This window comes from Salmo salar, chromosome ssa01, assembly GCF_905237065.1.
Source record: "Salmo salar chromosome ssa01, Ssal_v3.1, whole genome shotgun sequence".
NCBI classification, from domain to species: Eukaryota; Metazoa; Chordata; class Actinopteri; order Salmoniformes; family Salmonidae; genus Salmo; species Salmo salar.
The window spans coordinates 154,614,959-154,626,735 of NC_059442.1; the positions used below are offsets into that span (position 1 = coordinate 154,614,959).

An 11,777-nucleotide genomic window follows, 5' to 3' on the forward strand; every position below is an offset into this window, starting at 1 on the left:
GCAATATGCAACCAAGAAAATCTGAAAAACAAATGACAAACATTTAAAATGTTTTATTTAGTCACATTCCTTTGAGCACGTTTCAGAATTTAGTTACAAGACACCTTGTTGCAAAATATGCCATCTGATGTTTTCTCCATCTCCAACACACGGTTTAACCACAGATGTCCGTTATTCCATGCCAGCCCCAACTCTGGCTGTATGTTACAGGCACAGTCTGTATAGAGGAGCGGTTGCCCGGACACAGATTAAGCCTAGTCCTGGACTATTAAACAAGGTCAATGGAGAGTCTCCATCAATGCTTTAGTCCAGTACTAGGCTTAATCTGTGTCCGGAAAAACGTCCCATAGAGTTCTTTATTTTACACCAGCAGTACAGCATTAATGCAGCCGTCGTTTTCTGGGTTATTTGTCACCTGGGCGTATTTACCTGAGGAAGAAGAGACATTTTAATCCCTACATTTCATAAATTGAATTACACCGACAGATTGTATGCAGTTTTATATTAGTGTTGTCAGGAGTGAGATCAATCTAATACATTGCCATCACTCACTATTCTTTACTTTGGCCTCACCGTCTTATAAATCAGACATTTCTGCACCGTTTAATAAAAGTATACATCCTCCTGTAGCAATGCCGGACAAACACCAACCCCCACAATTCTGCAGCCCTCTGGTTAAATAAATAACATATATAGGGCCGGTTTCCCAGACAGTCTAGGCTTAGTCGTGGAGTAAGCATGTTTAATGGAGAATCTCCATGGAAAGTGCTTTAGTCCAGAACTAGGCTTAAATTGGTGTCCGGGAAACCGGCCCATACTGATCCAGATAAATATCCATAGACACAGCCATGTGAGAGGACAGGAGCTGACTCACCCCAGATGACCTTTCCCCCCTGCGTTACCAGGCCCAGCTCGCTGACGTTGACCTCTACCACGGTTCCCTTGGTGATGACCCCCAGGGTGGTGTAGAGGGGTGACGAGGGGTTCTTCTTCACACCCAGGATGGGAAGACAGAATGTGGCCTTCAGCTCCGGGTGGGTCACGTGGGCCTTTTTGAAGCGTAGACCCTGAAGAGAGGAAAGGGCAGAGGCGGGTGGGACATTTACTTCAGGGTTTTTTGCCTCTTAACTAGGAACATCATTGAAAGAAGTGGAAAAATCTGTTCAACACAGAAGTTTGCCAATGGTCCCCAACGAGCAAAAAGGTTTAAGTCAAGTCAATTTAAGTTGTTTTACGTCATTTAGTTGAGTGCACTGGTTGTAACTAAATTGCTCTAGACTGATACATTTGTAAAATGTAGTCGCTCACACAGTGATGAGGGTGTTTACAGGTCAAAGTTTCAAACACTGCAACTAACTGAGAAAGGCGTCAACATGCCAAATACTGTATATTAGAGAACACACACATTAGGGCTGGGCGATACATTCAAATTAATGATCTTTTTGCATGATATTCCAAATTGCCTGTATCGCATAATTTAGTTTTGGATTTATGAGTGTTTATATCCACTTGTTCTCATGTCTTTTTGGTCTTGTCTCGTTCACTCCTTCTGTGGACCTTTCCATTCACACCAGAGATCTGTATATAATGACGAGATGCTCATGTCTCCGCCCTAACACTGGGAGTCGTTGTCCCAAAGGCGGGAAGGCAGGTGACAAGCTTAGGTTAAAAATAAGCCCATAGAAACGCATTGGCCTTAATTTGTACAGACTTTGGCGAGAGTGAAAGCTCTGATTCGGCTTTTTCTCCCAAGCTCCTCCCCCTACCACGCAAACAGTTTCAACTTGCTACTTGCATTTGAGATTTGGTCCAACAGAAATTGCTCATATAGACACCGAAACACATGGAGACATTTTAATGTAAGATGATAAATTAACCTTTCGAACCATACCCTGTTGATGTTTCAACTCAAATCTTGAGCAGAGCATACACTACTAAAAACAGATGTACCAATTTTCATTGTGGAAAATGAATGCTCAGTTTCACACGCATTACTGTACCATTTATCACTAGCAGCATTTTAGTCAAATAAAGATTGCAATACAGGCCGTTTAGTTGGTTTTATAAAATGTGCAATAAGCATTAAACAATTATATGGAATTGGCAACTCGTTCCCATTCTGAGAAATAAGGTAGGTCACTTAATTTCAACATCTGAACAAAGTTGACAGGCTAGCATGCTGTTAAAATAGATGGAGACGGACAGAAGGTTGTGTTAATAACAATTGAATTGTTTTGCCTTGTTAGCTGAATTCAGAGCTTTTGAAATGATACCTAGATCAAAGTTGGCTGAACTTGCAATATTAATATTAGGGATGCGCAAAATAAAAATCGGTGAGCATATCGGAATTGAGCGATATTATCAAAAAACGCCAACATCGGTCCGATGTCCAGTTTAACACCGATGTGCAAAACTGATGTCAAGGCTGACGTGCATACCTCTAACGTCATTACGTCATCTACATACATACGTATATATACATACATATATATACATACATACATATATATATATATATATATATGATAGATGTGTGTGTGTGTATATATATATATATATATACTGCTCAAAATAATTAAGGGAACACTTAAACAACACAATGTAACTCCAAGTCAATCACACTTCTGTGAAATCAAACTGTCCACTTAGAAAGCAACACTGATTGACAATAAATTTCACATGCTGTTGTGCAAATGGAATAGACAACAGGTGGAAATTATAGGCAATTAGCAAGACACCCCCAATAAAGGAGTGGTTCTGCAGGTGGAGACCACAGACCACTTCTCAGTTCCTATGCTTCCTGGCTGATGTTTTGGTCTCTTTTGAATGCTGGCGGTGCTTTCACTCTAGTGGTAGCATGAGACGGAGTCTACAACCCACACAAGTGGCTCAGGTAGTGTAGCTCATCCAGGATGGCACATCAATGCGAGCTGTGGCAAGAAGGTTTGCTGTATCTGTCAGCGTAGTGTCCAGAGCATGGAGGCGCGACCAGGAGACAGGCCAGTACATCAGGAGGCGTGGAGGAGGCCGTAGGAGGGCAACAACCCAGCAGCAGGACCGCTACCTCCGCCTTTGTGAAAGGAGGAGCACTGCCAGAGCCCTGCAAAATGACCTCCAGCAGGCCACAAATGTGCATGTGTCTGCTGAAACGGTCAGAAACAGACTCCATGAGGGTGGTATGAGGGCCTGACGTCCACAGGTGGGAGTTGTGCTTACAGTCCAACACCGTGCAGGACGTTTGGCATTTGCCAGAGTACACCAAGATTGGCAAATTCGCCACTGGCGCCCTGTGCTCTTCACAGATGAAAGCAGGTTCACACTGAGCACGTGAGAGACGTGACAGAGTCTAGAGACGCCGTGGAGAACGTTCTGCTGCCCGCAACATCCTCCAGCATGACCGGTTTGGCGGTGAGTCAGTCATGGTGTGGGGTGGCATTTCTTTGGGGGGCCGCACAGCCCTCCATGTGCTCGCCAGAGGTAGCCTGACTGCCATTAGGTACCGAGATGAGATCCTCAGACCCCTTGTGAGACCATATGCTGGTGCGGTTGGCCCTGGGTTCCTCCTAATGCAAGACAATGCTAGACCTCATGTGGCTGGAGTGTGTCAGCAGTTCCTGCAAGAGGAAGGCATTGATGCTATGGACTGGCCCGCCCGTTCCCCAGACCTGAATCCAATTGAGCACATCTGGGACATCATGTCTCGCTCCATCCACCAACGCCACGTTGCACCACAGACTGTCCAGGAAGTTGGCGGATGCTTTAGTCCAGGTCTGGGAGGAGATCCCTCAGGAGACCATCTGCCACCTCATCAGGAGCATGCCCAGGCGTTGTAGGGAGGTCATACAGGCACGTGGAGGCCACACACACTACTGAGCCTCATTTTGACTTGTTTTAAGGACATTACATCAAAGTTGGATCAGCCTGTAGTGTGGTTTTCCACTTTAATTTTGAGTGTGACTCCAAATCCAGACCTCCATGGGTTGATAAATTGGATTTCCATTGATTATTTTTGTGTGATTTTGTTGTCAGCACATTCAACTATGTAAAGAAAAAAGTATTTAATAAGATTATTTCTTTCATTCAGATCTAGGATGTGTTGTTTAAGTGTTCCCTTTATTTTTTTGAGCAGTATGTATGCATGTATATATACACACACACACACACACACACACATACATATACACACACACACACACACAGATATATACACACACACAGATATATATACATACATATGTATGTGTATATGTATATGTGTATGTATATACACACACACACAGTATGCTAGTGAGTAATGGCGCCATCCTTCTTACCATGGGTCGGATGAAGCGTTCATATTTGGGAGGCTTGCGGGTGAAGTTGTCACCTACGAAGCACACTTTGGTCACCATCCTCTTCCAGGCCTTCTTCTGCCTCTTGCCTGTACGGATTACTTTGAGCACCTCCGTCTCCCCCTGGGCCCGAACCTTGGGCAGGGGCACCTCCCATTTACCCTACAGGGAGAAACAGAATATCCGATCAGAGACCATTTCAGGACACCTTTAAGAACCTGTTTTCAACTAAACTGGCTTGGGCTTTGCACACGTAGGTCCAATTTCATTGAAAGTGCATTTAAGTTAAGGACTAGGCTTAATATGGGATTGCTGGAAACCAATCCATACAGTATTATGTTGACATTTGAAACAATTAGTCTGACAACAGATGGGATTCAGCTAGGTATTGTTCCCTTTTATACAAGATAATCTGTCTAGAGATGCACTGTCTTCGGTGAGACATGATGAAGAAAGGCATCGAATACTCACAGCCTTCTCCTTCCTCTTCTGTTTGATCATGTTTGAGAGGATCTTGGCGCGTGACTGTCCCTCTCTGTCCAGCAAGTAGGCTGGTACTGCTCCCTCAGGCGTCTTGTCGTCGTTCTTCTGCTTGGTCTTCCTCTGTTCGTGCATTTTGAGGCTGTGGTGAGACAGGTTGTGGTACATAGCTGTCAACAAACAGCGGTAATGGCAAATCAAAGGAAACATTTGTTTGCCCGCGCTACAGACAGCTATATTGGTCCGTTAATACAGGACTAGTAAAGCCCAGTGCACTACTTTCATTATAATAAAACAAAAAAATGTTATTCTGATTTTTCAGAGGGTGCTGCAGCATGTAGTGTACGACCATATACTTACGTCTTCTTCATCTGGATCTTCTCTGAGTGCCTCTGTTTGTGGTAGAGTTTGGCCTTCAGACCAATCATCTTCCTGGCTTTATGTGAGCGCTCATGGGCCTCACGGCTCTCCTTCTTCCTCTTCCTCTCCTGATGGTCCAGGCGCTGGCCATGGCGCTTACGATGTAACTCAATGTGTTCGTTCTGGGGCTGGGGTAAGAGGCAAAGAAGAATTACAGTTCGACTTCTTTTTTAAAGGGTTGTGGTTTTCTGAATGTGTTTTAAGTAAACAAACATCACAAATAATGAATGATTTCTGAATATATAAAAGGTCGGCTTACTTGGCTCAAAATATGTTTGGAATGATGACCATTAAAGTAACTTGGTTAGCTAATTGCTGATTGATTAGCGTTAGCTACTTGAGGTAAGGCAATATCAAAACAATTCAGTCCAGCGGGCGTATTCCTAAAGTATGTTTCATAGTAATTTCAATAAAATGATATTAACTATTGTGCATCGGATTTGCAAATATGTATCTGAAACAAGCCGTGATTTTATATCCAGAGCAGTTCGACCAACATAACACATTTGAGACACTGTCGTCAGGCGTCTGCCACATGTTAACTAGCCAGCTAGCTAACATCCTATCAAATATGTTATATAGAACGTGAACCGTGGATATCTTACCATTTTGTGTCTTGAATGTTACGTGTTCAGGTACAATACTTATTTTATGGAATTGGTTGTTTCAAATGTGTTTTTCTTTCGTCGTTTTGACTTAAGGCTTGGGTCGTTGGTGTTTATTTTCCCCGAAGCCAGAATTTTAGAGGAAGTACGTAATTTGAGTGTCCTCAAACAAATTCCGGAAAGAAACCTGGTGCGAGGGTTCAGAACTGTCCCGTTGCGCACTATATATAAACTGTACTAAATTGACGAGTTACCTATAAATTATTAATACAATTTTAAAAAATCAGGCCAGTTTTAATACTCATTACACTTTGCTTTTTAAAATGTAAAACCGGAGGTGAAATTCTGATGGGAATGTATTTTGAAGGTTGCTTTCATGAGGAAAGTGTGCGGAAAATGTGGATAGATTTCTTATAGTTGCATCATTGAGATATGAATACATTACTGTTTTTGATTATTGTTATCATGAAAAATGATGGCCAGGCATTTAAAGAATGTGTTTAGCTTATTTGACAGTCAGTTCAAGGCCAACAGTAGGTGCTAAGTTTAGAGTTGAGCAGGGGCGAAACTGCCATCAAGGCAAAGGGTGGCTACTTTGAAGAATCTAAAATATATATTTTTTTATTTTTGTTTAACACCGTTTTAGTTACTACATGATTCAATGTGTTATTTCATAGTTTTGATGTCTTCGCTATTGTTCTACAATGTAGACAATAGTAATAATAAAGAAAAACCTTTGAATGAGTAGGTGTAAAAACTTTTGACTGGTAGTGTAAAACACTGTTTAATAAAATCAATTAGGCTATATGTACTGAACTTGTCTGATCCTTTAAGCATGCTGTTTGATTAAATAATTATGATACAAATTACTCAAGAGCTAACCAGAAATCAAGCCTAACCAGAAGGGAAAAAAACGGTTCCCGACGCTCCTCCCGCTGCTGCTGGCCTTCACAGATTCTGCTATTATGCTCCTGAAGTTGCCGGTAATAGGCTACACCAGCAGTCAGCAACCTTTATCATTTGGAGTGCCAATTTATCTTACAAATTTTACCAATCTGAGTGCCAGTTATGATTTGCATATGCACATTTTTGTGGAACAGTTTCATTTAGTATCTCAAAATCATTATCTGTGGTTAATCTACATTCTAAATCTAAATGAAAATTATACAAATCTAAAAGTGACTTGCCATTGCCAACTATGTAAAAATGTCCTACATAAACACAAAACATAAAAACATTGTAGCCTGCAGGTAGAAAATATCCTGATAAAAATAAATATTCTATTAATCACATTGGCTACCCATGACCTGTCTGTAACAAACTTGAAATATTGTATCAACAATCAACTGGATCACCTGAAACTTGCTCTACCAAACTTGAAACTATTAAAAAAAATTAAAAATTAATTGAACCTTTATTTAACTAGGCAAGTCAGTTAAGAACAAATTGTTATTTACAATGAAGGCCTACCAAAAAGCCTCCTGCGGGGGTTGGGGGCTGTGATTAAAAATACATTAAATATAAATATAGGACAAAATACACATCATGATAAAAAAGAGACAACACAACACTACATAAGAGACCTAAGACAACAACATAGCATGGCAGCAACACATGAAAACACAGCATGGTAGCAACACAACATGACAACATGGTCGCAGCACAAAACAGGGTAAACATTGTTGGGCACAGACAACAGCACAAAGGGCAAGAAGGTAGAGACAACAATACATTATGCAAAGCAGCCACAACTGTCACTAGGTGTCCATGATTGAGTCTTTGAATGAAGAGATTGAGATAAAACTGTCCAGTTTGTGTGTTTGTTGCAGCTCGTTTCAGTCGCTAGCTGCAGCGAACTGAAAAGACGAGCGACCCAGGGATCTGTGTGCTTTGTGGACCTTTAACAGAATGTGACTGGCAGAATGGGTTTTGTATGTGGATGATGAGGGCTGCAGTAGATATCTCAGATAGGGAGAAGTGAGGCCTAAGAGGGTTTTATAAATAAGCAACAACTAGTGGGTCTTGCGACAGGTATACAGAGATGACCAGTTCACTGAAGTTTATAGAGTGCAGTGATGTGTCCTATAAGGAGCATTGGTGGCAAATCTGATGGCCGAATGGTAAAGAACATCTAGCAGCTCGAGAGCACCCTTACCTGCCAATCTATAAATTCCGTCTCAATAATCTAGCATGGGTAGGATAGTCAACTGAATCAGGATTAGTTTGTCAGCTGGGGTGAAAGAGGAGCGATTACGATAGAGGAAACCAAGTCTAGATTTAACTTTAGCCTGCAGCTTTGATATGTGCTGAGAGAAAGACAGTACCTTCTAGCCATACTCCCAAGTACTTGTATGAGAAGACTACCTCAAGCTCTAAACCCTCAGAGGTAGTAATCACACCTGTGGGGAGAGGGGCATTCTTCTTACCAAACCACATGACCTTTGTTTTGGAGGTGTTCAGAGCAAGGTTAAGGGCAGAGAAAGCTTGTTGGACACTAAGAAAGCTTTGTTGTAGAGCGTTTAACACAAAATCCAGGGAGGGGCCAGTTGAGTATAAGACTAAGATTCTGTGCCCTCAGAGTTTCCAACGCTAGTTACATCGGGACAAACACAGCTGTAGGCTATTTGTGCACAGGATAAGAAGTAATCAGGTATTTTATGACGTTTCCACTGGATAAGAGCATTACATTTGTCCTTTTAATGTTGAGTGGTTATCGAAAGAGCGAGCACTGGAAATATTGTTCAAATACTTTGAGGAACTTTTGTCATTCTCAATTGATTCTAAAAACAGACTTAGTTTACTTGCTGTTTGAGGTGAAGAAAAATTACTTTGAGAAGCTCCACAGCTCATTAGTGGTGGTGAGTAATTAAGACAATTAGAAATACTTTAAGACGTCCCCAAATGGGCACATTTATAGGCCTACATTTGCATGCAGACCATGTGGACTATTCCTCCTCCTATAAGCATAATCAGGTGTGCGTCCTTACTCAACATTGACAGGAGTGTTTCAAACAAAAGATGATATACAAATTGACAAAACTCAAATGGAATGAAATAAAATAAAAAATAGTTTCTCACAAGTGTAGCATAGGTTGTGAGTTCTGCAAAACACATGTCCACTCCAACAATGAGAACTGTAGGCCTAAATGACTGTAAGAATAATACAGGCCCTAAAATGAATACCCGCCACCTGCCAAATGCGGGTAGATTTTGGCACTGGCGGGTAAGATGTCCATTTCCCCAGCCACGTTGGCAGGTGGTTAAGGCTCGACAGTGTGAGCATTCCACTCGCATTTGAGAATAAAAATAGTGAAGTATGATCATATTTATAGCAAAGTAAATGCTGCAGTAGCTGTTTTATAAATGAGAAACTACCTGTTGAATATATTCCAACTGGCAGCGGGAAGAGCTTCATCGGATTGGTCGACTTGATTACCAACCAGAGCAGAGGATGGCCATTTGTTTGAAATCAAACCCCTCAGCCAATTAGATGACCAGAAACTTCTACAGGAGGCCAGGATAGCTCTGATAGAACAGGTAATGGAAATGACATCATCATCCCAACTCAACAGAAACCCAGAAATTGGTAGATCACGAAGCAAAACGTTTGGGAACCCCTGATCTAGTGTGGATGTAGGAAGATACGCCTACTGATAGCTAACATCACTTTACAAATAAGAGTATCAATCAAATTCAATCAAATGTATTTATAAAGCCCTTTTTACATCAGCTGATGTCACAAAGTGCTGTACAGAAACCCAGCCTAAAACCCCAAACAGCAAGCAATGCAGGTGTAGAAGCAAGGTGGCTAGGAAAAACTTCCTAGAAAGGCCAGAACCTAGGAAGAAACCTAGAGAGGAACCAGACTATGAGGGGTGGCCAGTCCTCTTCTAAGTACAGCACAAAGCTGTGTAAAAGCTATGAGCTGAACCACCCAGAGATTCTACAGTTAGTATTTAAATTGTTCTCCTTCACAGGTTTTGACACGGTTCCAGGAGGGGGAAGAGGAAGAGTGATTTCATATATGTTACGAATCCAATTTGTACAATATGTTATGAATTTGTTGTGCTTATCTTCAAAAACTGCATAGGGACACCGTTTGATAGTGCTGTGTACACAATGAGATCTCTGCCTATGTACTGTACCGTAGTCTCGTCGTGGATTTGTGAGTGTCCATAGAAGGAGAGTGCCCACAGAAAATAGGTGTTCATAGAAGAAGACATTATTAGCAATGCAGTAGTGGGTTTGTTGGTGATAGTAGTACTACGGTAGTAACAGTGCCCCTATTAGTAATACTACGGTAGTAAGTGTTGTTTATCCCTCTGTAGGCTCTGAGGCTGGGGGAGGGTGACAGTGGGGGAGGAGCACCTGAGCTCGGTGACCTGGCTCAGAGACGAGAGGCTAGCCGGGACATCCAGAGTTGCCATGACAACGCCCAGGCCGAGAAGAGGTACTTTAATATTGCCGGGGCGGCAGGTAGTCACTGGTTTGAATCCCTGAGCTGACTAGGTGAAAAATCTGTTGATGTGCCCTTGAGCAAGGCACTTAACCCTAATTTCTCCTGTAAACCGCTCTGGATTAGAGCATCTGCTAAATGACTAAAATGTAAATGAAACCTCACATAGTGACAGACCATCTTCTACTTATACCAATCAATCCACAATGAAAGTAAATAGCCATTTCTGAAATGAATCATGTCATTATTGGAGACACTTAAGGGCAGTGTGAATTGTACTATTCGTTTTGCTGTTTGTCTTGCTCATCTCCAGTGGGTCTTGTTGCCAGCGAATGACGAATCCCTTTCATCACTATTCTAAATGCAGATTGTAATAGAACTGTATCAGAGACATACAGTAGACTCATCAGTTAGCACCATAGAGATAGGATTCTAGTGCACAAAAACCTGTTTTAGCATGGGCAGCGCCAATGCGGAATTTCACCATTTTGAAGTAGTCAACTGGGTGGGACTCCCTATGGGTTAAGGAAGGATCACATAATTCCATCCAGGTCACCAGGAGGGATCAGCCAATGATTTATACCCGTGAGGAAACATTACATAACTGCAAATAGCAGTAAATCGCCAACCTTGACTTTATACCTGTTCAAACAAGACACTAGGTGGCAGTGTGCACCCTTTCCGTTTGTTTGCCAGCTCACAGAATTTGGACTACAAAATGGAGACAGTCTCCATGGCGCCGCCCATGTTCTCACAGACGCCATAATCGGACAGGTATAATGATGCGAAGTCCATGTTTAGCACCTTTTACCAGGGTCATATTCACTTTTTTCTAAAGTGTGCACTAATAAATATGTCGCAGGTCGTAATGAATCTAATCTTTCCTCCTCGGTTTCAGGGCTACTCTACCGCCCTGCGAACTCTGACGCCACCTTCTCCTTCTAGCTAGACAGCTACAAGGCCATGAACATCCAGCACCAGAACACCCTGCTCAACAAGATGGCTGGCCTCGCCTGATGACATCACCTCCTGTTCCTAAACTACAAGAAATGGCTGCAGGACTTGAGATTGTTGCACTTCGAAACTGAACCGTTATGGTTTGACAAATCTCGGCATCCAGTTCAAGCATGTGGCATGGCCATGTTTTGTGTCACAAGAGATTAGGATTGGACTAATGGACTTTTGTACCGAACAATAGCACAATTCAGTGGTTATAGTATGTTTCTGTGGAATATACATGATGTTTGAATGTAAATGTAATCCAGGAATGCCACCTGTCAATACTCTTGTAAGGTTGTTTGCTGTGCAAACAGATTAATCAAGAACATGGTAGTCTGTGTATGAGCGCATATAGTAGTGCTGCTGAACATATTGTAGTAAAATGTATAGACATTGTATGAAAGATGATCTTGTGATGAAATGTGTCATTTCCATGAGTATGTAACTATCACACTTCAGGTGTCCACAGCACTGTACACAGACAAC

General features: G+C 42.0%; 1 protein-coding gene across 1 annotated transcript; it reads right to left on the reverse strand.

Annotated features, from left to right (window-relative positions):
* Window positions 1-38: 38 nt before the first annotated feature.
* On the reverse strand, window positions 39-6,045 carry LOC106568932 (ribosome biogenesis protein NSA2 homolog). The gene is made up of 6 exons (XM_014139775.2): window positions 5,837-6,045; window positions 5,172-5,359; window positions 4,803-4,953; window positions 4,314-4,493; window positions 875-1,067; window positions 39-429 (listed from the first exon to the last, which is right to left on the reverse strand). Exons 1-6 carry the CDS (start codon window positions 5,837-5,839, stop codon window positions 362-364), a joined length of 783 nt encoding a protein of 260 aa, XP_013995250.1. The 5' UTR covers window positions 5,840-6,045; the 3' UTR covers window positions 39-361.
* Between the last annotated feature and the right edge of the window lie 5,732 nt (window positions 6,046-11,777).

What these genes read in the sequence shown, in the direction of transcription:
- LOC106568932 (XM_014139775.2), bottom strand. An exon ending in AACGCTTCATCCGACCCATG is followed by an intron (nt 1,068 to 4,313) that starts GTAAGAAGGATG and finishes TCCTCTCTTCAG; the next exon opens with GGTCTACGCTTCAAAAAGGC. An exon ending in GGGGGGAAAGGTCATCTGGG is followed by an intron (nt 430 to 874) that starts GTGAGTCAGCTC and finishes CTTCTTCCTCAG; the next exon opens with GTAAATACGCCCAGGTGACA.